The sequence below is a fragment of the Suncus etruscus genome, chromosome 9 (assembly GCF_024139225.1).
Source record: "Suncus etruscus isolate mSunEtr1 chromosome 9, mSunEtr1.pri.cur, whole genome shotgun sequence".
NCBI lineage: Eukaryota > Metazoa > Chordata > Mammalia > Eulipotyphla > Soricidae > Suncus > Suncus etruscus.
In genome coordinates this window covers 51,548,182-51,575,705 of record NC_064856.1, presented here as the reverse complement: position 1 = coordinate 51,575,705, position 27,524 = coordinate 51,548,182, and the positions used below count along the sequence as shown (strand labels likewise).

At 45.8% G+C, this 27,524-nt stretch overlaps 1 protein-coding gene across 1 annotated transcript in view; it reads right to left on the bottom strand.

Annotated features, from left to right (window-relative positions):
* Positions 1-27,524, bottom strand: part of CLPB (caseinolytic mitochondrial matrix peptidase chaperone subunit B) — a 143,065-nt gene that overhangs the window by 49,786 nt on the left and 65,755 nt on the right. Inside the window, exon 5 of the mRNA XM_049780501.1 lies at positions 13,627-13,755. Within this exon, the coding sequence (XP_049636458.1) occupies positions 13,627-13,755 (129 nt within the window). The remainder of the gene's footprint in view (positions 1-13,626; positions 13,756-27,524) is intronic.

The following is a 27,524-nucleotide window of genomic DNA, read 5'->3' as shown; positions in this document are numbered from 1 at the left end:
TGGCCCCCCAGCTTCATTTTTTTACAGTTTAAATGACCTCAGTAGTTCTCAGTTCTTGCTATCAACTGGGATTGCAACAGGAAGTATTAGGATCACATTAATTCAAGGTGGGAAATACAGTGGAAGCAAACCATGTGTGAGACCCAGTGTTGATTGGTTTGTTTTCTTTTCATTTTTAGATGACACCAGGGGTGCTCCTGGCTCTGCACTTAGGAATCACTTCTGGCTGTGATCAGAGGTAACAAACAAACAAAATGTATCACAGAAAATTCTTCAAGGGGCTGGAGAGATAGGACAGCGGTAAGGCGTTTGCCTTGCAAGGGACCAATCCCAGATCAACTGTGGTTCAAATCCCGGCATCCCATATGGTCCCCTATGCCTGTCAGGAGCAATTCTTTTTTTGTTTTTTTTTTTTTTTGTTTTTTGTTTTTGTTTTTGTTTTTGGACCCGGCGTTGCTCAGGGGTTACTCCTGGCTGTCTGCTCAGAAATAGCTCCTGGCAGGCACGGGGGACCATATGGGACACCGGGATTCGAACCAACCACCTTTGGTCCTAGATCGGCTGCTTGCAAGGCAAACGCCGCTGTGCTATCTCTCCGGGCCCCCAGGAGCAATTCTTGAGCAGAGAGCCAGGAGTAACCCCTGAGCGCCGCCAGGTGTGGCCCCAAAACAAACAAACAAAATCCTTCTATTTTTTCCTATATGTTAGTAGTAATTATTCAATACTGGGCAGTAAATATGTTATTTACAAAGAATGTCTGACAATATGGTAGGCAGAATAAACTAATGACCCCCAATATCAACCTACTAATCCTTGTGGCTATGGTAAAATAAATAAAAGGGAAATTGAGACTACTGATGAGATGACTTGGGAGTTGGGAGTAGCTGTACCCTGATTTCCCAGGAGGGTCCAATACGACTGCTCTGTACCACTATGTCCAGGGCCCTTAAAAGTAAAAGAGTGCTGGAGAGCCAGAGTGCAGGTGAGGGAAGTGGAGAAGGCCTGGGTTCAGTCTTTCTGACTTGCAGACGGAAGAGGCTGGATTAGGAAAGTGAGCAACTTCTAGCAGCCAAGAAAGGCTAAAATGGGATTTTCTCTTGAGTTTTCAAAAAGGAACACAAGAGATTTTACTGACTCCTTGATTCTAGTCCAGTGAGATCTACTTCAGGCTGGTCTCTAGCACAGTTAAAAAAAAAGTTTTTAAAAAAGTTTTTGGACAGTTTTCTGGGACACTCAGCGAGGCACACAGGGGATATAAGATGCTGGGGATTAAACTTGGGGCTCATATCAAGTATGTGCTCTAGACACATGAGCCACCTCCAAATTTGGTTGTTTTCAGTCATTATGTGCATGTTAATTTGTGACAGTTGTAGCAATGGAGAAAACAGACAAGTTACAGTGGCTGTCTCTGAGGAGGAAATGCAGGGATGTGGTGTGGTGGCGGATATATGTGTGAGAATCCAGTGTTACTTCATATTCCCTGGTGCTGATTGAAACTGGTGGCTGGGGATCAAGTGGGGGTAGTGGTGCCTCAAACATGTGAGGCATGTGCTTAGAAACTGAGCTATAGACCAGAGTAATGGCACAATGGGGAAGGCATTTGTCTTGCATGCAGTTGACCAGGATTCAATCCCAGGCATCCAGTATATGGTCATCTAAGCCTGCCAGGAATTAGTTTTGAACAGGAGTAACCCCTGAGCATGCTGGGTGTGCTGTCCCCAAATAAAGAAACTGAGTTATATCCCCAGCCCAAGTCAAGTGTTTTTCTTGTCTTCTCAATTAAGCTAAATTAATTTAGTCATTTTGGGGTGATACCCAGTGGGGGTTTGGCTCCATGTTCAGTAAACAGCCCTTAGCAGTGCTCAGGTATGCTTATGTGGTGCCAGGGATCAAACTGGAGTTGGCTGCATATAAAGATGAGCCTTAGGGCAAGAGTGACCATACAGCAGATTGGGCATTTGTCTTTTAAGCGACTGACCTTGGTTCCATACATCACATATAGTCTTGAGCACTGGAGCACCACCAGGGATAATTCCTGAGTACAGAACCATGAATAAGCCCTGAGCATCTCTGGGTGTGGCTCAAAAGCAAAAGTAAAAACAAAACAATAAAAGGAGGACCTTTACCTTTCTTGTCCTCTTGTTTCTTTTAAGTAAACTTATCTCCAGTCCCCTAATAATAGAGAGTTATTTCAGGAACTCTCACTGACTTCAGAGTTAAGTACAAGTCCTGGCTTGTTTCTGGGGCCCTTTCCATGGATACTTCCTTACCCATAAACCAATGTGAGACCAGTGTCTTCTAGTGTTCACATAGCCTATGAGGATCCTTTCTGTGGCAATTTCCTCTGAATTTCTGTCTTTTTTCTTCTTTTTTCCCCCCTATCATTTGAGCTACACCTGGCAATGCTCAGGGCTTACTTCTGGCTCTGAGCTCAGGGATAAAGTACTGGTGGCTATGTGGGGAATCAGATGGGGTGCTGGGAACTCAACCTAGGTCAACTGGGTGCAAAGCAAGTGCTTTATTTGCTCTACTATGTCTTTAGCCTAAATTGCTTTCTTAGTCCTACTGTCCCCATTCAGTGATTGCGGCCCATGGGCCTTTTTTTCCAAACTGTTACTCTCTCAGGTACAGTCTGAAGAAGAGACTTGGATCTCTTGCTTACAATAAAGCCTAATGCCCTTTGTAACAAAACCAATTCACTACATATTTACTGAGCACCTACAGTGGGTGGCAGAGAATACAAGAGACTAGGAAAGGAAACACTGCAGACTCAAAACCCTTGGGAATGTGGTGAAGGAGAGTGCTATGAATCACATGACCATACAATTGCATTCTGTGGTAGTGTGAAAGAGAAAGCACCAGGATGCTTAACATGCACATATCAGAGGAAGCAGAAGAGGGACATTGGTGGTCAGCTGTTGAAAAATAATCAATATGCTGAATAAATAAGAATACTCAGATGTGCAATTAGATGATCCAGATTCATATTTAGTATCATAAATATGTAAGTGGGAGCAGCGCAGTGAACTAACGAGCTGTTTAGATGCAGGGAGCATGGGGGCTGGTGGTGGGGAAGGTCAAGGTTCCATGGTGAGGCACAGTGGGTGCCAGGCCTCTCATCACACCCCTTACTCCCCATTACTTCAGTGGCATGTGCCTTCTTCTGCACTGAGAGGGATTCACTCCAGACAGTTCAGATAAAAGTCTGATGAAGACTGACAGGCAGCGTAACACAGCCAGTTCTCTGAGGAACAGAAGGGAACTTTGTTTTGGGCCTATCACCTAGACTAACCCGAGATAGGAACTTTGATTTTTGGTAGGCCCTGACTTTCATAATTGGGGTTCCCCTTCCTAAAGCTGCATCTCTTCTGCATTCTGCCCAAGAGCAGCACATACACTGGAAGGCATGCGGGGCTGCCAAAGGGCAGCTGTTCTGGGAACCTGGAATCTTCCTCAGCTCCGCTCTCAGGCCCAGGGCCGGTACATGGCACAGGAGACAGAACAGACTTGGCTCCTCTGCGGACAGCACTGGTGCTGACCTCTCCCTCACCCAAGGGCGCCTTGGCCCCCAGCTGCCACTGCTGGTGGTGATGAGGTCATGCCGGATACCAATCAGGCTTGTCTGAGCACTGCCTGGAGCCGATTAGAGCCTGATGAAATGCGGGTGCCTGCAGGCAGGGGGGTTCTGGGGACCAGGCGCTCATCTCAACCCAAGTGCGCAGGGACTCTTCTACAGAGCAGGGTCTGGGCCATGGCAATGCCTTTCGCTTGGGGTCAGCAAGGTCAGGGCAGCTCTGCCTCCAGCACAGGTGAGGGGCTGACGGCCATGGGCAGGGACATGGCCACTGACTCCCACAAGGCAAGGACCATCACACCATTCACTCCATTACTCCCCTCTGTGCCCTCCAGTGGCCACCAGGCTCCACAGGATTTCCTCAAATGGCGTGATAGGCTCTCCTCCACTAGGCAGACCTCAGAGCTGTCTCACGCCATGTGCTTAGAGCAGACATCCATCAAGGCTCTGAGATACTCTCAGAGTAACCTCGACTCTGCCTTAGTGATACTTGTCTCAAGGGTTATTAGCTAAAATTTTTGTGATTTCTTCATTTTCCCCACTTTTCCAGACTGTAAAGCTTCACAAAGGGGGCCAGAGAAATAGTACAGAGGGTAGGGCACTTGCCTTGCATGTAGCCAACCTGGGTTCAAGCCCTGACACCCTAGATGGTCCCCTAAACACTGCCAGGAGTAATTTTTGAGTGCAGAGCCAAAAATAATCCCTGAACATCACTAGGTGTGGCCCCCTATCACAAAGATAGGAGAAATATTATACCAGGAAATCAATAAACAGTCCAGCATGGGCAAGTGAAGGTTGGATGGTTAAGTTTTTACTTGTTCTCTTTGGAGAGAAATGTATCTCTGACAGAGAGACAGTTCTGAGCCCCAATCTCAGGGACAGGATTGGGGAGGTCTGCCAGGCTTTTTGGTTAGCCTAGTCTTTCCTGGCTTTGAGTGGCATGGATGATTTCCTTTCTTTACATTTCAGTAAAACTACAACAACAATTTTACTGAGATAAAATTTATGTACTGGACCAGAGAGAGAATCCAGTGGGCTGAGCACATGCTCTGCATGCAGGAGGTCAGGTCAGATCCCTGATACCCCTAGTCCTGAAAACACCACTGCCAGGTGTAGCCCAACTCTCCCTTCCAAAGTGAGCCATAAAGCTCATTCATTTACACCATTTAATACATTTTGGCTATTTTTTTATTAATATATTCACAGATTTAGACAGACATCACCATGATCTAATTTTAGACTATTTCCATCACCTTTCTACAGCCAATTTCTTCCCTCCTATAGACAACCACTGACAAGAGGATTTTCAGCTCTGTATCTAAACTACAGAGCCAATCATCCGACATGCACTCTTCATCATCTAGAGATGAAAAAAGTGAGACCAGCAAGGGACTAGGGTGGTTCAAAGGTTCTCCAGAGTGAGATGGTGGCAGCACTGGGGTGAACCCTAGTCCCTGGAGCCGGCAGTGCAAGGGCTGTGCTCTGACCTCGCTACAGTGCAGTATAATGTCTTGCCCCAAAATGTCACTCCAACTAGACTTTAAGCCACTTGAGAACAGAGGCCACATTCTGCTCATTTGTCTTCCATCCTAACCTAACAGTATCATGACAGCAGCAGCCAAGCTTCATGTAGTATCTGTATCCTGCTACCAGTCGTTGATAACAGCAGACATGAGAGTAACAGAGTCTGAAAGCATTTATAGCAACTTGTCAGCAATTCTGTATCTGCTGAACCCAATGACAAATTTGGGCCTGCTCTTTGTATGCATATTAGAAATATAATTTTTGGGGGGGCATGGGAACTTGTACCACACGCTAGTAGTGTTCAGGGTTTACTCTTGGCTCTGCATTTAGGGATCACTCTTGGTAGAGGTGGGGAATAATACGTAGTTCTGGGGATCAAAACTGTTAGCTACATGCAAGGCAAGCACCCTACCTACTATACAAGTGATGGCTAACCTTTTTGAGCCCGAGTACCCAAACTGCTGCACAATGCCCGATCCGCCCAATGGCCAGTCTGGCCCTGTTGCCAGGTGAGCTGCAAAGCAGATACCAGCACACGCTCCTCCTGCAGTGCCGCATATCTTAATTGCGGACCTTCCCGCATGCTAGCTGCAAGGCTTTCTCGTGCCACTGCTGGCATGCGTGCCATAGGAGGCACTATACTATCCTCCAGTCCCTTGAAAACATTTTTTCCAGTCATTTATTTTTTTCTGATAATTTATTTTTAAAGATTTTTATTAAACCATGAGGTGTGACAGACTGCAAGCCTTTCAAAGAGATTTTGATAAACATGGCCTTACACACTGATGTAATTTTGTTAGTTAAGCTACATCCATGTGTGAGCCATTGGTGGTATGCACTGACCTCAACCTGGTAAGCAACCCATCCCAGCTCTCTTCTGTGACTCCTATTCCCCATGGTTTCTTCCAGTTTCTTGTGCTGTCTGCTTTTCTCATGTTCACACCTAAAATGTAGGCTATGAGGCCAGAGCCATAGTACTTGCCTTGCATGCAGCCAACCTCAGCATCCCACATGGTCCCCTGAGCCCACCAGGAATAACTTCTGAGTGCAGAGCCAGAGTCACCCCTGAGCAGTGCCAGATGTAGCTCAAAATATAAACAAACAAATACAAATAAAATGTAGGTTCTCTTAGCTGTGTCCTTGAGCTTCTTTGCTTTGTGTGTGTGTGTGTGTGTGTGTGTGTGTGTGTGTGTGTGTGTGTGTGTGTGTGGTTTTTGGGTCACACCCGGCAGTGCTCAGGGGAAACTCCTGGCTCCATGCTCAGAAACTGCTCCTGACAGGCACAGGGGACCATATGGGAAGCTGGATTCGAACTGATGACCTTCTGCATGAAAGGCAAATGCCTTACCTACATGCTATCTCTCCGGCCCCATCCTTGAGCCTCTTTAGGACTACTACTTTCCATGGAGAACTCACAAACCCAGTCAGGGTTAGTCACCCCAAGAGAATGACAATTCTTGAAAGTTCAGGTCCAATTCAGAACCCTTTTCTCTCCTGAGCATCAGAACAGCTTAACCAACTGCCTGCTACACTGCTCATTGACACAGCTCTACAAGTTCCTTGGTTATTCACAGTAATTATCTGAATCCCCACCTACATGAGAGTTGCATATATGCTTTTTCTAGGAACAGTGACAATAGCAGCAAAATATAGCAACTATACTTTGCATGTGGGTTCGATCTCTAACACCACATGGTCCTCTGACCATCACAGGCTCACAAGTCGGCACCGATCACTACAGGTGATGTCATCGCTATCATGTGATAAATGTGCGGATTAAGTTCATTTTAGGACTGTAGGAGCACAAGGAAATAAAATAGGCTGATACAACAAAGAGTAGCTGGGGAGCTACTCTGTCTAGAGTGGCCAGGGTGGTTAAAGGGTTGAACCTGAGTTGAACTCTGACTGTTAAGGCAGTTGCTTCAAAGTAGAGTGTGCTCTGCCACTAGGAGAGGCAGGTAGGAAGGAACTCAGCTCTCCTGAGACAAGAGAAAGAATGAATATGGGGAAGATGGCTTGAGAGAAGGAACCAAAGATAGCAGGGTGCAGTCTACACAGAGTTCTAGTAAGAAGGGTGCGGATCCACACGCAGTGGTACTCAGGGCTTGATTTGCACTCAGTGATCACTCCTAGTAGAGCTTGGTTAACCATATATGGGGTCAGGGCTCGAACCCAGTAACCAAAGTGCAAGGCAAGCATGGCCTGTTGTACTATCTCTCAAATCCCTCATTTTGAATATGTTGGGGAGCTAGTGAAAGTTTGAGGAAGGAGAATTATAGGATTTCAGGGGTCACTCCTGGCAGGCTCGGGGGACCATATGAAATGCTGGTGATTGAACTCAGGTTTGTCCCAGGTCAGCCGCATGCAAGGCAAATGTCCAACTACTGAGTTATTGCTCCAGCCCCAAATGATAGGCTTTCTGTTTAAAGATATCCCCCTTGCTGTCACTTTTGAAGGTGTACTTAAGAAAATAAGAAGAGAAATGGGTACAGAAGAGCGACCACTAAATTGACCATACTTTGCATGCGAATCATACTGGTGGTGCCCAGGAGATACCTGCTGCCGGGGATCACAGTTGGGCCAGCCACATACAAGGTAAGCTCTACACACTGTACTCATCCTGATCATTGGTGACCCCAGGACAAGTTGGAATCTGGGCCTCACCTGGCCACTTCACCATCTGAACTTACTGATTCTGCTCCCAAGTCTTTCTTGATCGTCCTCTTCTCTCTTCCCCCCAACTCCCAGCAGCTGCACTGATGGTTTAGGCCTAACCTAGATGTATATTGTAGCTTTACAATAGTTTTCCTTTTTCCAATCACATCTCTTCGATTTCATTTTATTTTTAATTTTTAAGCCTTTCATGTAAAACACGTATTCAATAAAAATATACCAGAGGACAACTTATTAAAATTTAAAAGGAAGTCATTCCTACATATGTAGCAGTTATATAAAGATATAGAACAATGGGGCCGGCATAGTGGCGCTAGAGGTAAGGTGTCTGCCTTGCCAGCGCTAGCCTAGGATGGACTGTGGTTCGATCCCCGGCATCCCATATGGTCCCCCAAGCCAGAGCGACTTCTGAGTGCATAACCAGGAGTAACCCCTGAGTGTTACCGGGAGTAGTCCAAAAACCAAAAACCAAAAAAAAAAAAAAAAAAACCGATATAGAACATTTCAATACTCTTCAGTCATTGCTCACACCCTATCAGAGTAATCACTATGCTGATTTTTTACAACCCAGACTGGTCTACATTGAACCCTATTAATATCTATCAGTGTAGTCACATGATTACGACTCTTCTGTATTTGGTTGGTGTCCAAAATGTTGGGTTTGTACTATTCGTTCCTATTGCTGGATGTAGCACAGGAATTTGGTTAGTCTACTTCTTAATTTCATTTTATTATTCCACAGTTAATTTACCAATTCACTCAACTACTGACAAGCATTTTTGTAAAACTGACACTATCTTTCACATTAAATATAAATCTGATCTTTCTCTCCTTTAAGACTCAGTGGTTTCTGGTTGGAAGATAAAAGCCCCAAAATTTCTTCTGCTGAGCTCAGGTCACAGGCTCCTGTTTCCCATTTTGGCTCTGCCCTGTCCAAGCCTAATGAATTCAGTGAGAAACGCTGCTTCTGCTGAATTTGCTGCTCCCTCTGCCTCTGACCTACCAGACCAACCTGCACTTACCCTTTAGTAGTTAGTGCCAACACAGACTATCTCTATGTCAGACTTTCCCAGAAATTCAGATTTGCTCTGGAATCCAGTAGCACCTTCTACGTCACTTCACTAACACTGGAGAGCAATTCGTGGCTACTAATCTCATCTCACTGAAATCAGAGCTCCTGCAGGTCTGGCATCATCTTTGATGCCAAAGGAAGGCCCATGGCAGGAAATAAGTATTATAAATGGCCATTTAAAAAAATGAATAAAAATGTTTGCCCAGGAGTCACAAAGAGTACTTTTGGGATTTTTGGACTCAATTTACTTAGCTCCTTTTTTGTTTGTTATTTTGTGGTCCACACCTGGTGGTACTCAGAGATTACTCCTGGCTCTGCATTCAGGGATCACTCATGGGAGGCTTGGGGACCATATGGGAGGCTGGGGATCAAACCCAGGTTCATCCTGGGAAGGCTGCATGCAAGGCAAATGTCCTACCACTGTGCTTTTGCTCCAGCCCATCATTTCTATATTTTGGAGGAAAAATAATTTTTTAGTAGCAGAGCCAGGATTTCTAATATTTAGTCCAGAGTTCAGACCCCTTCTCTGCTCTGCTGCCCTGAATCAGAGGCCCCGAGTAGGACATTGATTCAAAAGGTACGAGTCTATGCTCTGCATGTAGAAGCCCCAGGTTCATTTTCCCAGCATCACATGGCCCCCAACTACTACTGAGACCCCAAACCACCCAGTTCATCCTGAGTTTCCACTCTATCGCAACAACAAAGAATCAGTGTCCCAGATTTCCACAAAGGATAACCTGAGGCAAAGCCAATTTCTTCAACATCTGGTAGCATAGCCAGATGGACAGACAGTGAAGTGGAACAGAGATGGAGTTTCTATGTTTCAAGCATTAACAATAAACCAATAGGCTGTTACGGGGAAGAGTCAGCACTGGCAAGACTTTCCGCCTCAGAGGACAAAGTTCTCAGAGATCACAGCCCTGGGAAGAAGAGGCATAGTACCCCTAAATAGCCCAATATATGGGGCTGCATGGCAGCAGGGGACTGAGGAAGGGTCTGCTTTCTTCATTCTTCTGCCTTTTACCCTCACAGCTTTCTGACCTAGGTAGCTAGGCCAAGGCAAAGTTTTCCTGCGCAGAGCCATCACCACAAGTGGAGGCAGCAACTCTGGAGATAAAAATCAGGCCAGGCGAGTGGTGCAACTGTTAAACTCATGCCTCTGTGCATGAGGCCCTGGGTTCACCCCTTGGCCTGTGAAAAGCCAGAGGAAGACAACAGGGATCTGCATCACCTAAGTCAGAACCTTTCCAGAGACTCTACCTGGGAAAATCTTAATCTTCTCCTTTTGCAGAAGCACCACAGGTCCTTCCTCTGCTCCATCCCCCAAATTCCCAGACAGTCTCCTGCTTCCACACCTGTCTCCTTCACCAGTGACAGTTGTCCAGGAATCAGTGCAGTCACATAATCCAAAAGCCCTGAGCTCCAGGATGTCAGAGAGCTGTGAGTTAAACCTATAGTCACAGTCCAGAGTAAAAATTCAAACCCTGCCAGTCTGACTTCCAGACTTGTGTTCTTTTCGCTTTTGTGGAAGAGTGAAGTGAAAAAGATGTGACCTCCCTTGCAGAGTGTCCAGCACAACACTGAATTGAGAGGAGATGTCCTCTGAGAGGCCCAGACCACATGAGAGCCGCTGAGAGGGTTCAAGAGTCTAGAAGAGGGGCCGGAGAGATAGCATGGAGGTATGCATGCCTTGCATGCAGAAGGACGGTGGTTCGAATCCTGGCATCCCATATGTCCCCCAAATGGGCCTGCCAGGAGCGATTTCTGAGCATAGAGCCAGGAGTAACCCTTGAGCACTGCTGGGTGTGACCAAAAAAAAAAAAAAAAGAGTCTAGGAGAGAGGGTGTACAGTGGGGTTTGGGTCAGCGTGGGGGTTGTGGCAGCGACAGAGTTAACACTGGCCTTTAGAGGGCCAGTGCCAGTACAACAGGAAGGGCTCTTGCCTTATATGTGGCCAGTCCAGGTTTAATTTCCGCCATCCCACATGGTCCCCTAAACCTGCCAGGAGTAATTCCTAAGTGCAGAGCCAGGAGTAATCTCTGGGCACATTGGGGTATGGCTCCCAAAGCCAAAAGCAAGCAAGCAAGCAAGCAAGCAAACAAATAAATAACAGAAACTCTTAGGCAGCAGTACAGACTTTGTATGGTAAGGAGAAGTCTTCCCATTATAGGAGAACTTTAATTTATATATACAGATAGAATGATAATTACAAATCAAAAGGCATCAACCATGTGCCAGGGACTTTAGGGAATAGTATTAGTCACTTTCAAACTAATACCATGATACTTCCCAAGTATTTATAGGTAAGAAAATGGAAGCTAGGCTCGAAAGATTAACTCATCAATCAAGAGCACAAGCTCTGCATGTAGGAGGCCTGGGTTTGATCCCTGGTCCCAATAACAACTACTTGGAGCAAATCTCAAGCAAAAAGCCTGTAGCAGCCCCTGAACACCGTTGGGAGTGAATTCTCCCCCTACTCCCGCAGAAGTCCCCAGAGACATAAAAAGAACCCATAAACATTAACACTATTGTAAACTTGTTATATAAACTATAATTAATCAATAATAAAGGAAACAATAATAAAACCAGCTTAGGGAATACAATGGAGTGAGCTGGGATTCAAATCCAAGTGTATACAACTCAGATGCTTCAAGTGTGTGACTTCTGACTCCCAGCTGCTTCGAATGGGTCGATAAGTATGGTTTTACTGACCCTAGGCACAGACTTCCTCACAGCCATCATGGGCGACTGCTGGGCACAGAGCAAAGGCAGCTGCCCACTTTGGCACTAGTTATGGAAGATCTAGGGATACTGAATTCCCTGAGACTACACAACCTGCAAGAGGTGGGTTCTGTATGGCCCTTGTAATACAGGCTGGCTCCTCCTCATGCCCAGTGTGGATCCCAGAGAGCACCTCCCTCTACACTGCTGCAGCAAGATGGGTGGCAAGTACTGGCTAAGGAAGCTGGTTGGTTGGGTGGAGGGGTGCCTGCTTTCCTGGAAACTCTTAGGATAAGGTTGACTAAGGTCAGGAGACTTTGGAAATGTTACTGAAAATAGCCCTTAGGACAAGGGAGCAGGACCCTGCCTCTCGGTTGGCTGCTCACGAACACAGGCAGACCAAGAAAGGTCAAGGGGGGAAGGGAGGTCAGAGGCTGGCAGGCTGGCAAGCCCTGCATGACGGCTACTTGTTCAGGTCAGAAAGAGAGAAATCAGTGGGTTAATGGTTTTTGGCCCTTGAGGCTGGGGTGGAAATGGATGCTGGTAAAAAGGCAGGTTGGGGGGGGCGCTGTAAAGGTGGGGGCTTCAGGCATCTGTTCCATGTCACCAGGCAGGAACCATGGCCCTGGAACGGCCCAAAGGGCCAGAGTTGGCCTGGGGGTGAGGGTAGGGGAGCTTCATAAATACCCTGTGCCTCTTCATTTCAAAGGTATTTGAACTAGAAGGCTGGGGAGAGGGTCTCTCTCTCTGGCGTCTGCTTGGGGGCTGAGGGGCAGCAGGAAATGTAAACTCTGGACAAAGGCTGGGGAATAGATCGATTTTAAGGCCTGGCAGGGAGAAGTCCTGTGGCGAAAGCTCCAGGTTGCAACTCCAATAATCTTCTGCAAAACTTTCTAAAGGCCAAAAGAAGTGGCACTGTGCTTGGGGGACCTTTCCCAAGCCTAGGTTTCAGAACATGGAACATTCACTGCTTAAGCAGCAGTCAGCCTAGGCTATGTGCCACATTCATGAACTGTCCTGCCCTTCAGACAGCAGGTCCCTTCCTCCACCTTGCATCCCAGTGTCTCTGGCCTCGATTCAGAACATGGTGACTGACTGATGAGAGGTGCATTATTTGGGGGTTCCTGGGAAATCTCCCCAGCTCAATCATAAAAAGACTAGAGGATAATCTGGAGGTGCTGGTGGGGTGGTGTAATGATAGCGGTGGGGTTAAAAACCACTGTCTCCTAGATGCCAGCAGAGAGAGGGAGGTAGCAGTCAGGGAAGCCCAGAAGCCTCTGTGGATGCATCCAGCTCACAGGAGCTATGAAGAGTGACCTCTGCTGGGGGTGGGAGTGGCAGAGGGAGAGCCTGCACTGGTGCTTAGGCACCACACACTGGCATGATGCTTCCCTCACTGTCCCATGGAGAGACTGGTATGGGCAGATAACGTCAGGAATGGTGCCTACTCCCAGTAAATGTGCTCTCAACATAGGGATGGGAGAGAGTCACCCACACAGACATTGAGGCTGATTGGGTAAGAAGTTCATGTCAGAGGCCTTCTCAGGTTTCTCAGAGTCCAGTCATGAAGCAGGCTCATCTACACAGACCCCAAATTCAGATGCAACAGGGGCCATGACAGCAAAAGACAGGGCCCCATACCCAGAAGGAGAGGAGGAGCCTAAGGTCAATGGTAGAAACCTGATCTAGTCAGGAGGAATGGGCCTCTCTTGTCTACCAATCTTGCCCTGGGATTACTGGGGATGAGAGGACAATGGGGTATGGGGGCAATTAACACTCCAGAACTCTCAGAGGGCTGGAGCATTAGTACAGCAAGAAGGGTGCTTGCTGTATATGAGGATTTGGTCTCATATGGTTCCCTGAGCACTGCCAGGTATGATCCATAAACAAAAGCAAGCAAACAAAAAATTCTTTCAGGGCCTATCAACAGGAAGCCACAACAGGGCCCACCACACCTACTGGTGCTCTACTGGGGGTGCTCCATTCTCAGTTCAACTGCAGGCAAGCATGGTGGGGTCAAGTTCTCTCTCCCAGGCCAGTTTCGGTGCAGCCCTGCCCTCACCTCCATCCAGCAGCTCTTTGACGGTGCGGTAGTCATCAGCGAGGACAGCATAGTGCAGAGCCGTGCAGCCCTTGAAGCTGGCACGGTTGTTCAGCCGGTTGTTGAAGTCATCCTCTCGGGTGACGAGGACTGGGGGACAGAACAGTCTTTTGTTATATACAAACACCGTGAGTCCCTAAGCATGTCTTCTAGCTCTTGGTATTCACTCACATACCCACCAAATTACTCAACACATAAAGGTGCCAGTTAGGTGCCCGACCCATTATGTAGTGAGAGGAGAGACAAAACAGAAGTCCATGAGCAAATGCATTGTGGAAGCAGACAATAAAGATGATGATTTTGATGCTAATAAATGCTATTAGAAGTATAACCAAAAGATGCAAGCTAGAGGGATACTTAGCTCAATCTGGGCCTGCAGAGAGGACCTCGGACAATAGGAGTCTTGAAAGGGGAAGAGAGAGAGGTAAGTGGAGCAAGAGACAGGGGTTGTTCTTAGCAGAGGAGCAATACACATATCTTCTTTGAAGATGTTTAAAAATAAGTGAGTTGAGGGGCCAGAGCAATAGCACAGCAGGTAGGGTGTTGGCCTTGCACATGGCTGACCAGAATCCCTTATGATCTCCCAAACCTGCCAGGAGTTATTTCTGAGCAAAGAGCCAGGAGAAATCCCTGAGTGCTACTGGGTGTGGCCCAAAAACCAAACAAACCAAAACCAAAACAAACAAACAAACAAAAAACTACAGGGTCCGGTGAGGTGGTACTAGAGGTAAGGTGTCTGCCTTGCAAGCGCTAGCCAAAGAAGGACCTCGGTTCAATCCCCCGGTGTCCCATATGGTCCCCCCAAGCCAGGGGCAATTTCTGAGCACTTAGCCAGAAGTAACCCCTGAGCATCAAACGGGTGTGGCCCCAAAAAAACCCAAACCAAAACAAACAAAAAACTACACTGTGTAATTGGGTATACCTCTTTGCCTGTATGTCTGTCTGTGTCATGCATCATACAGTGATGGTGCCTATGGACTTGGCCTTAACTGGGGCACATCAAACACCTGGCCAGAAAGTGAGCCAACACACTTTCTTTTGGGTCTTCTGAATCATGGTGAATTAGCTGTGCGTAGGGGCTTTCCACACAAACACCCTGAGTATTAGCTAATTGTTTCTGGACCCAGGCTGACAAGAAGGAAGAAAGAGACCATTAAGGGGCTAATGTGGAACAGCAGCTCCACTTCCTCACAAGTAAGGTCTTTGAGACCCAAATCAGATGTGTCTCCTCTTGCAAATGGTTGTGTTCAATTGTAGTGGTTTCCAGCATCCTAAAGGTTAAAAGAAAACAGGAAGGCTAAGAAAGGGCCACAGAATCAAGCAGGTGGCAAGTGCTGGCTAGGCCAGGTAGAAAAGGAAGGGGACAATAAAAAGCTGAAAAAAGATTCTGCAGAGCATAGCACCCTGTGAACCCTGAGGGGTATCACTCAGTCACCACATAGGACATTTACTGCCGGGTGTAATGATGAACAGGAGGAAAAATGATGGTTGGCTCAGAAAAGCAGGAAGGATGTAATCCATTTCACCAAGAATACACATTCATTCCCCAAACACCAGGCATGTCAGCAAAAGGTGGCAACTGGAGATCTAATAGCAAAGCAGACACAGTTCCAGGTTGGGAGAAGCACAGTCTCAGGCAGGAGTCAGACCATGAAACAAGTTAGAATCTTGTTTCCTAAGTGCAATGAGAGAGCTGTGCACAAGGCGCTCATCACAGAAAGCAGATAAGCTCAAGGAACACAGCAGGGCAACTTGGGTTAGGGATAATCACCAGCAGCACATTGGCTGAAAAGTCACAATCAAGAGGAGGTGTGTGTGTGTGTGGGGTGTCTTAACTCTCAGCAGTTCCCCCTTAATGTTCTTCCTGACCTATGAGCATTTACAAACACATATTGTACTGCAAGACATTTCCTCTGGTTCATCACCTTTGAGTTGGCAAAGTCCAGTTTGTGGTTAGGCCTCTGATTTGAAGTCACTTCTTTGGTAAGTTCGAGGTCACCACAAACCCTAAGCTCTCCAGGACCTCAGTGGTTGCCCAGTCATGGAACTTATTAGATCTCACTGCCAGCACTTGAAGTTTCAAAAAGTCAGGAAGTACAACTCTTCAGCACAGCGAATCTGCTTCTAAGGATGATGTCTGGCCACAGTAGATGCTCTAAAAACCCTTCCGAATCAGCAAACTGAGCTGTCATCTGACTGTGCCCCAAGACCATCCTCCTGGCTGTGGGCTGGAGAACAGTGTTGGCTGGATAGTGCTCAGTGGAGGTGTCAGCCTGTGAGCTCAGGGTCCAGACCACTTGGATATCTTAGTTCTGAATTTACTAACAGGGCAGGCAATTGGGGAATTTAACTTCTCTATGCTATCTCTGTCCCCTCTACCCCACCCCCAACTTGTCAAAGGCAAGGAGAACTCTAAAGGTGGCTGCGGTAAGGGTGAGTAAGACGCAGTAAATAAATCAGCAGAGGGCTCGGATCAGTGCCTGGTGTTCAATCTCATCCAGTATGTCAGCCATTGCCCTTTCTCTTGGGAGTCTGATATACTTTCCCTTCACAGAGACCAGGGAAGCCTGAGAAGAGAGTTCTAAGCAAGAGGCCTCTGCTTAGCCTGAGGCACAGCAGTTGTAGTTTGTAGCTGTAGCCTCGCTGCCATCTCTGAAAGTCCCACAGTACCAATGGGTCATACCGTACGCGTTGGCCCTAGGTTATATCATCTACAGCTGTAAAACATGTTCAGTTCTTGGGGGCCAGAGCGACGACATGGAGGTAGGGCATTTGCCTTACATGCGGAAGGATAGTGGTTCAAATCCTGGCATCCCATATGGTCCCCTGAGCCTGCCAGGAGCGATTTCTGAGCATAGAGCCAGGAGTAATTCCTGAACGCTGCTGGATGTGACCCCAAAACAAAACAAAACAAATGTTCAGTTCTCAATTTCTGAAGAATCCTCAGAGGCGTAAGCTTACCCTACCCACTGTATAGAAGAGGAAGGTGAAGTTCTGAAGTGAGCTATGATGGGCTGGTGGGAGAGCAGGTACTGGGCCAGGTTTGGGCAGTGAAGCTTCCTCCAGGGTCCCACTTTACTTCCCTGTCTACATCTTGCAGAAGCCCCTACTCAGGAGCTCTCACAGTCTTTACCAAACAAGTTGCTACAGAGAGGAAGAAAGCACCCACAGGGCCTCTCCATGCTGAGGGGTCCACAACGTCTCTTCTGACTTGCCAGTTGACCACCAACGTGGTCTTTTGAGGCCCTGCGTTTACAGCTGGCCCTCAGCCAGTGAAGCGTCCCTTCCCAACAAAGACATCGACCGGCCTGTCTGCAGCCGCCTTGCGCTGGCCCCAGCCCAGCAGGCTGCCACACACAGATCGAACCTCACCACTGCCTCTGGGCTGGGAAATAGGACTGGAGCTGTGGGCATCAGCCAAAGCGGAATCCTGACTCTGCATCCTCAATCTGAAAAATGGGTAATGATCGACAGTGATGTGAGGAGAACCAAATATTTTAAGTATTATGAGACTAAATCTCATCAAAGCTCATAAAAAGCAGCACTACAAACATTTATAAATGCTGTCTTTTTTTTTTTTTTTTTTTTTTTTTTGGTTTTTGGGCCACACCTGGCACTGCTCAGGGGTTACTCCTGGCTGTCTGCTCAGAAATAGCTCCTGGCAGGCACAGGGGACCATATGGGACACCAGGATTCGAACCAACCACCTTTGGTCCTGGATTGGCTGCTTGCAAGGCAAACATCCCACTGTGCTATCTCTCCAGGCCCCGAAATTAACAATTTTCTCAATTTTTATTTACTGAAGTTTTTTTTTGTTTTTTGTTTTTTTGTTTTTGGGCCACACCCGGTGATACTCAGGGGTTACTCCTGGCTATGTGCTCAGAAATCGCTCCTGGCTTGGGGGATCACATAGGATGCTGGGGGATCGAAACCTCGGTCCATCCTAGGCTAATAGGGGCAAGGCCTATACCTATATGGGCAAGAGCCTTACCACTTGCGCCACTGCTCTGGCCCCTTAAGATTTTTTTTTATAATTTCATTATCATTTAGTTTTAAAACACAATATAAAATAAAATATTTCATGCCTGTCAATGGAGGCATGATGTGGGGTAAGAAATTGGGGACAATGGTGGTGGAATTGGTGTTGGAACATGAAATATCAAAAACAACTGTATTATGAGTGACTTTATAAACCACCATGTTTAAATAAAGTAAAAGAACTTAAAAAAAATGGGGTGTGGGGCCCGGAGAGATAGCACATCGGTGTTTGCCTTGCAAGCAGCCAATCCAGGACCAAAGGTGGTTGGTTCGAATCCTGGTGTCCCATATGGTCCCCCGTGCCTGCCAGGAGCTATTTCTGAGCAGACAGCCAGGAGGAACCCCTGAGCACCGCCGGGTGTGGCCCCAAAACAAAACAAAACAAAACAAAAAAAGGGGTGCGGACTTGATTCACAGTCACCCAGGCTGGCAGTTCAATGTGAGAGTATGAGCAGGTTATGGCATGACTAAGATCCTATAGTGCTAGAAAAAAACCTGGGCCATTCCAGAGGCACAAATGCCTTGCATGCACTGGACTCTAAGCTTAATCTCTGGCACAGAAGGCCCGTCCATCCCAACTACCTCTAGGTATGGTCCTAGTGACTCAGGTACCACTGAACTGTGTGATCCACATAACTGGGCTGAGAATTCTTGAAAATGGTCCCAGTTTCCCCTGGAATATTGCATGGGAGGCATTTCCCTTCCCTCTAAAAAACAATTAATGCAAAACCAACTAAAATATGAACATAAATTGATATTTATCTGTAAAAGACCTAAGCAGATATTTCTGCAAAGAAGATATACAAAAGGCAGATGAGAAGATGCACATCAAACCCACATGAGTAAAACTTCAGTCACTATAATGATGACTAAACCTCAAAAGTAGAGGCAGTTGTTGAGGCAACTGCCATGTATGCTGTACTATTGCTGTGGCATCATCTTTGGTGAGAATTTAAATTGGGGAGGCCACTCTGGAAATGCTATGGAAATCCCTTTAAATAAAATAGCAGTTCTGTAGGGTCTAGTGATACCATGTCTCGGCATTTATCTGAAGAATATGACAACACTCATTTCAAAAAATATTTGTACCCCTATATTTCCAGTAGCATTATTCATAGCCAAAGCATGGAAATAATCTAACTACTCAATGACAGATGGTTAGATAAAGAGGCTGCATATACATATACATACACCCATATTTTTGTAGTGAAATAATAAATTAGCAATAGTATACTATTCATCCAATAAAAATATAAAATGTTGAGGCCAGAGAAATAGTAAAGTAGGTAGGGTGCTAGTCTTGGAAGCAGCTGACCTGGGTTTGATTCCTGGAACCACATTTGGCCCACTGAGCACCACCTGGAGTGATTTGAATGTAGAGCCCTGATCAATGTGGGGCATGACCAAAAAAGAAAACAAAACAAAAAGATGAACTGTACCACGGGACCAAAAATGACTAGAGTCTGGGATAATTAGGTGTGAGTAGGAAATGGAGAATAATATGCCATACAATTCCACTCATGTGTGCAATATAAATAACACAGCAAGTGAACTGACAAACAACAACCAGCTTAAGGTGATGGAAACCATGGAGATGACTAGAGGGGAAGGTGGCAAAAAAGGTGGAGTGGTCTTTATGGGTGAAATGGTGCTGGGACTTCAGTGTGGAAGTGAATCCTATGATAGATATCTTTTTTGTTTGTTTTCGTTTTTGCTCAGGGTTTACTCTTGGCTTTCTGCTCAGAGACCACTCCAGGCATTGTTAGGAGGACCACATGGCTGCAAGGATCGAACCTGGGTGAAATACATGTAAAATCAGTGCTCTATCGATGGTATCCTATTTCTCTGGCTCCCCACATTTTATTTATTTATTTTTCAGGTCACACCCAATAATGCTTGGGGGTCAGACCTGGTAGAGGACCATATAGGATGCTGGGGCTTGAACCCAGATTGGCCCCATGTAAGACAAGAGCTCTACCTGCTGTACTGTCGCTGCAACCCCTATGATAGGTATTTTACATAGAAAGCTGTCGAGCAATTCTATTTGAATTCTATAATATTGTAATCAAATTATAAATAATTTTTAAGGAAGAAAAAGCAGGGGATGAAGCTTTTTAAGTAATAGTACAGAGGTTAAGGTACTTGCCTTGCAAGTGGAAAACCTTAGTTCGACTCCCAGCATCCCATATGGTCCCCAGAGCCCACCAGAAGTGTTTCCTGAGTGCAGTGCCAGGAGTAAGCCCTAAGTATTACAGATATGGTACAAAACAAAACCAAAGAGGGGAAGGGGGAAGAAAAGGCATAAGAAATGAATAAAATTGGAGTTGGAGAGATAGCACAGCGGTAGAGTGCTTGTCTTGCATGAGGTCGACCAAGGATGGACCCAGGTTTGATTCCCAGCATCCCATATGGTCCCCGAGCCTGCCAGGAGTGACTTCTGAGTGTGGAGCTAGGAGTAATCCCTGAGCGCTGCCAGGTGTGGCCCCCCAAAACAAACAATAAAATCAGGTTGTAAAAATAATCTGCAACAACATGATATTTAAGAATGAATGCTAAATTTAAGCTATAGCAATGTGGCTAGTCATTAATATAGAATATAACAACACACTTGTGTTCACTTTGGATGTCAAGACCAATAAGCACCAACAAGATTAAATAGGCTGTGAAGAAGATCTATGACACTGATGTGCCCAAGTCAACATCCAGATTAGACCTAATGGAGAGAAGGTGGTGTATGTCTGCTGGCTCCTGACTAGATGCCTGTGATGTTGCAAAAAAAATTGGGATCATCTAAGCAATCCAGATGGCTAATTCTAAATACAACCCTCCTGTTACATTAAAAAAATATATATAGCAAGTGCTAATGAGGATGTGGAAGGTCCTTCAGACATAGATTTTGGGAATGTAAAATGATGTAAGCTCTTTGGAAAATAGTTTCTAAAGCAGGGGTCTCAAACTCAATTTACCTGGGGGCCTCAGGAGGCGAAGTCGGGTGATCCTTGAGTGCAAAGTCAGTAGTAAGCCTTGAACATTGGGGGTGTGACTCAGACAACTAAAACAAAACAAAACAAAACAAAAAAAGATTCCTCTAGGGCAGGGCCATAAAATGTATGGAGGGCCGTTTGCAGCCCGCAGGCTTCGAGTTTGAGACCCCTGCAAAGGTTAAATACAGTTACTATATGACTCAGTAATTCTATTTCTTTAAGCACAAGCCCAAGGAAATGGAAAATTATGTCTACACAAAAAACTTACACATAAACATTCATAGTGACTTTATTCACAATAGTCAAAGTAGAACCAACTTAAATGTCCCTTGATTGCTGAATATAAACAAAATGTGGTATGTCCATTAATGAAATATTACTCAGGCATAGGGCCCCTGACAGCGGTAGAGTGTTTGCCATGTATGTGGCTGACCAGGGATGAACCCGGGCTTGATCCTTGGCATCCCATATGGTCCCCCAAGCCTGCCAGGAGTGATTTCTGAGCAGAACCAGGAGTAACCCCTGAGCACCACCAGGTGTGGCCCCCCTCAAAAAATTACTCATACATAAAGAGAAATCAAATGTTGACATTATATCTATACTTCAATATGAATAAGCAATATGTGAAGTGAAAGAGGCCAGCCACGAAAAGCTATATATTAGATATTTCAAATGTCCAGAAGGAGCAAATCTATGGAAAGAAGTAACCACAGAAAGTGGATCAGTCTTTGTCTAGAGCTGGGGAAGTGAGGGAAATGAAGAATGATTATGGGGTAATAAAATGTTCTAAAATGAACTATAATGGTGATGTTCTAAAATGGTACTGGTATACTAAACCCTTGAATGTTATGCTATAAATGACTGAAATATACAGACCTCAGTGACAAAGCACTTCATTGTATATATGAATCTTTGGGTTCAATTCCCAGTTCCTTCTTCCTGTTTTGCTTCCAAGAAAAGAAACTGAGCATGTTGTCTGGACTCCATAAATGAGAATATTTAGAAACTTTCTTTCTTCTTTATGCCACTACAGATCTGATCAAACCGCCTCTACCACCAACATCACCTAGTACATCAGCAGGGTGTCACAAGGAGGTTTTGAAGGACTAAATCCTCCTCCAGTAGCCAGATGGCTCAATAAAAAAAATCAACAATGGGCCTGGAGAGATAGCACATCGGCGTTTGCCTTGCAAGCAGCCTATCCAGAACCTAAGGTGGTTGGTTCGAATCCCGGTGTCCTATATGGTCCCCCGTGCCTGCCAGGAGCTATTTCTGAGCAGATAGCAGGAGTAACACCTGAGCACCGCCGGGTGTGACCCAACCCCCCCCCCCAAAAAAAAAATCAACGAAGGGGGGTTAGAGAGGGAGCACAGCAAGTGGGACACTTACTGTGTGCCTGGCCTGGGTTTGACTTAGGGCATTCCAAATGTCCCCTGAGCACTGCAACGACTGATTCCAGAGTGCAGAGCCCAGAGTAACCCCTAAGCATTGTCAGATGTGGCCCAATAAAGAACCTCAAAAGAGAACTTACAAGTATTAAGAAAATAGTAGCCTCCTTTTATCAAATGCTAAGTCTGTGCAGGTGCTGTGTTAGAAATGTCACAACTTTTTCCTCGAAAGAACCAATACGAGGCTGTTAGGCTATTGGCAGCACTGTTTGGATTGGACAGCAATACTGTGGCATGGCAGATGAGGTGACAAACCTCAGTTCCATCCCCAGTCAATGAGCAGGGTGGATGCTTCCGCTCCCAGGCCCAAACTGGTTCTTGATGTGATTAAAAGGTCTCACCCTTCCTTCCTTTTACATTTATCTACATCTTATCGATCTTTTCCAAATCAAGCAGCTTGGTTTTCACTGCTTTCCTCCTCTCTGCAACCTAGTAATGTCTTGCCTCTGTCAAGTTAGCGACCATTTTCTTTGACACTGTCCAGTGTGGTTGCGGGATTCCTCATTTTTAGCCTCCTGTGCATGGCAGGCGCTTGATAAACACTTCACTTCAGCAGGTCTTCAGGAGAGAAAAATGGGTTCCTGTGAAGGAAAGTTTACTGTGCTTCACAAAGAAGCTCACAGGGCAAAAGGGGAAGAGGAAGGGTAGAATGAGTATTATGAGATTAGAATATCGAAGCAATAGCCAGAGCTAGGATGTTTGCCTTGCAAAACAGCTGACCCTGGTGACCAGGTTCGATCCCCTTATCACCTATGGTCCCCCAAGCCTGACAGGAGCATTTTCTGAGTGGAGAGCCAGGAGTAACCCTTGAGTGCTGTCGGGTATCCCCAACCCCCCAAAAAAAGGGAATATTGTCCTAATCATAAAGGTCACAAGGGGAGACCTAGGTGCTGATACCTGAAAGCCTGAATGACCCAAGGACCAGAAAACAATCACCACAACATTCTTCCCATTTATTTGGCCCTCCTACTTTATTTATTTATTGGGGGAGGCAGTTTGAGAGTATTCAAGATTTCCTCTTGACTCAGGAACCTTTCTCGTGAGCCTTGGAAAACCATATGGGATTGAACAGGCCAGGCATTACTACCCACTACACTACGTTCAGATCCTGGCCACTTTTTTAAAACTCAGTGAAAAATGCTGATTTAGTTCCTACCTCCCACTTACATTAAAAACGCATAAAAGCATTACAATTATTCTGTTTCAAGTAACAAATAGCATTTTCAGAAAGAAAACAAAACTCAGTGTTTGAAAAGAAATGGAAGTGTTGCCTAGCACTTAAAGAAAATAAAAAAGCATAAAAGGGGAAAGATTCTTTGGAATCTAGGTTTAAGGAGACCCCCATCTAACCCCCTCCAAAAAAAAACCCCAGAACTTTCCCATGTCATCTTTCCTCATTCTTTCTCTTCTCATAAATAAAATGTTTTCTGAATTCCACCATCCAAATCCCAGTCCCTTACTTTCGATTTTGACTACAACGACAAGTACTTGAGTGTGCCTAGCTCAGGGTGCAGCTGATCCTTAAGAACACAATCTCAGGGGCCGGAGAGATAGCACTGAGGTAAGGCATTTGCTTTGCATGTAGAAGGATGGTGGTTCAAATCCTGGCATCCCATATGGTCCCCCGAGCCTGCCAGGAGCAATTTCTGAGCGTAGAGCCAGGAGTAACCCCTGAGTGCTGCTGCTGCTGGGTGGGTCCCAAAAACCAAACCAAAAGAAAACAAAACAACAACAACAACAAAAATAAACCAATGTCAGGGACTAGGGACTCAGAGGTAAAGTTTGCCATGAATGTGTGAGGGCTGGTGCATATACCTGACGTGGACAAGGTGCTGAGTTTGATCCCTGGCACAGTACCACTGTGCCTGCCAGGCCACACCACTAGATTGAGTGTCTCTGGTAATAGCCCAAAGAACTTCAGGAATTCCTGTGAGCCCCCTCCAAAAAATCAAAATAAGTACAGCCCTGGCTCACCTCCTTTTACTTTATACTATACCTTGTGAGGGGAGGTCACATGTAGTAGGAGCTCAGAAACAATGTGGGTGATTTTAACATTCACTCTAGTGAAGACAACTTGGGGTTATCTTTCCACTAGGTCTTCAAGCCCATCTTCTCTCACCCCATGAAAGAGAAGGGGAAAGTGGGGCTTCAGAGGTATGGGAGGGATATGGTCTGCAGCTTTAATGCGCTGGCCTGAGACAGTGGGGTCAGCATCACCTTTGGCCCAGGCCCCTTATTTGCCCAGAAACAGGTAGCACTTTTCACAGTCTTACCTTTACAAACTTCAAATTCAGAGAGTGGGCAGTAAATGCTAAAGAATATGTTACTCTGGGGGTGGGGTGTGTGGCCCAAGTGATAAATCACGTGCTTTGCATGTTCGAGGTGTGGGCTGGACCCCCAATTCTACATGACCCTCAGCAGCCTGGGTGCAACCCTGTGGCCCCTGAGCACAGTCCTAGTGTAGTCTCTGAAAATGAAAAAAAACAAGGGGCTCTTTTACCCTATAACCTATTACTTCAGAACACCATGAATTTCCCACCTGCCTTAACTCCCTGAGCATGGGCATCTGCTTCCCTTTGATTTGTCCTGTAATTACTGAACACCTCCCATCCACCCCTGTTCCCCATCACAGCCCCCTCTCCCATCTCTGCCCCCGGCCCCACTCCCCAGGCCCCATCCTAATCAAAGCGCTACTTTGTAGCTCTGGGGTGACCCCTGGGCAGGGATGGCAAGGACAGGAAGGGGCGAGCCCTCTTTGCCTCTCCACCAGCACTGCGCCTTGGATAGCCAAACTTGGTCCCTCTGCTCCCCAACCCATCCACACACCTGCTCACTCAGCTCTGCCTTTTCTTCAAGATGTTTAAAAACTCCCAATAAAAAACAAATACAAAATGCTGTAATTAATAGCCAATTCCAAGCCAACCCAGCATCGCTACTAATAAACCTCAACACTTGCAAAAAGAACAATAAATTCTGCCCCTCTCTGGTTTGGAGGTGGCCTCTTTTCTACACTCTGTGTGTGTGTGCATGTATACGGGTAAGTGTGTCTACATATATATTTATTTCCCTTTATTTCCCATCCAGGGAGGGGCAGAATAATGAACCGCGTGCGTCAGGGAAGATGAATCTGAGATACTAGGGAGCAGTGCAGTAAAAAGATTAAAGTGTTATTATTGTTGGTTTTTTTTCCCCCATGGTCCATTGTGACAGCTCGACCGTCATCTGTAAAAAATGTCTCAGCGAGAGATAATCATCGGAAACTCAATAAAGCGTCAGGGGGAGCCTCAGCCCCCATCAATCACTGGGTGCCTGGAAAATTTCAGCCCTCTGTCTCCCTTCCTGCTATCCATATAAATGTCTCTAATATATTTTGTGTGGTGTGTGGGACCCATCCTTGACTTGGAACTTTTGATGAAAAAATATTTATACACAAAATATGTAAATCAGTTAAAAATCATGAGGCCAGTACTTGGCTACCCCATCCTACTTTTTCTTTTTATAAGTGCATCAACTTTATTAATAAAACATGTCAACTTGTCTATCTCCCTTGCTGAGTCAAACGTGTACATAGGTTTGAAGGTCTAAAAGGACGCCAACAATTAACCTAACGGGCTGATTCACTTAATCTTGAAGTTGGCCACAAGGCTGAGGGGTTGACAGTGCATCGTGCATCCAGCTAACACTGGCGTGGCTGGTGCTGCTGAGAAATGGCACACAGAACCATGGGCCCTGGAGCTCTGACAATGATGAGGGAGAGACAGGGACATTATTAGAAATAATAACTTGCCCGAACTGCTTTTGGCCTGGTGGATTCCCAAGCCTTCCATGCCTTTGAACAAGCAGGGGCTCTGAGCTGACTAAGAGTGGGGTACATACAGGTGGGTACGGTGGCAAGCTCTACCTAAGTTGGTTGTAGTTCCACCGTCATTTGGAACTGCCTCAGTTTCCATTAGAGCTCTGGCACAGGCTTGATATAAGCATCAGTCTCCATCAATAAATGCTGCCCACTGGAGCCATCATCAACATCATAATCATGGCTTCCACTGTCATTAACAGTTTTACTGTCATCATTATCATTGTCAGCATTATCACTATTGTTGTCATTAAGGTCATCAACATCCCCTTGGTCTCTCTTACCTCACCTCCACCGGGGAAAGAATCAGTTTCTGCAGGGTCTCTTTTCTAGAAGAGAGACCTCCTGGGGTTTGTTTCTGTCTCTAGATGGGCCTGGTGTCCTGGTGTCCAGCTGCTGATGCTGCAGCTCTATCGCTTGTTTCTAGGGATTGATCTGCGAGGTGCATGCTCCCCCCTCTCATGGAGCCCCAAATGTATTTTCTATTTCCTGCCTAAGAATTTTGGATATAGTGTACTTGTTCTCTGCTTACACCCAAGCACATCCAACTCTGGACCTTAATATAAAACCTCAGTGGTTGAAGCTAAAATACCATTTTATTTCTATGAATTGATTTAGGCAGAGTCTCTTCTCTGAGTTCTGATCATCCTAATTCTATGTACTAGTGACTGGATCCTCATCAAATATTGTCTTGAGTTTTTTCTTATTGAATTGGGGCCACTCCTAGTGGTACCTGGAGATTATCTGGTTGATAGACTGGGGCTCGGGATGGGACCTCTGATTTGCTCCCACGATCCAAGCATCTGTTCCAGCCCTTTGAGTTACTTCCCCAGCACCATATTATTATATTTATAGTGTTTTTTTTTAACTTATTTGATGTTTTCATTTTCTAAAGGCCTTTTCATAAGTATTTCAAATTTATCTTATTTTATCATATAATAATAATTATTATTATTATATGTAGTACCTGCTGTACTACAGCTCTAGCCCACTTATTTTTTATCTTTATAATTATCGTTACAACAAGACTATTGTGTAAGAAATACAATTCTGAACAAATGTAATGAAATAAATCAAAAGGGGAGAGTGAGAGAGAGACAGACAGAGAGAGATGTTCAAAGTCACTCGTTTAAGTCAAATAAGTAATAACAAGCCACAATTCAGGCTAAGTAACTTATTTTGTTTATGGGCCACACCATCAGTACTAAGGGGTTATTCCAGGCTCTAAACTCAGGAATTATTCTTGGCGGTGTTGGGGGAAGGCAGCATGCAAGGCCCACAGTGCTATAGCTCTGGCCCCAGGCAAAGTAACTTTTGGCTCATAGGATACAGTTCACTATTACTGAAAAGCAGCTGGAAGGCTCTGTCAACCTCTGAAGGAAATGTCATATGAGATCATATGGAAAGACACAAATTCCTGGGCTACAGTGCTTACAGCAGGCAATGTATTTTTGCCTTGCAATCCTTGGCACCCCAAGCTAGGTCTCTAAGACCCACCCGTAGTGATCTCTGAGCACAGAGCCAGGAATAAGCCTC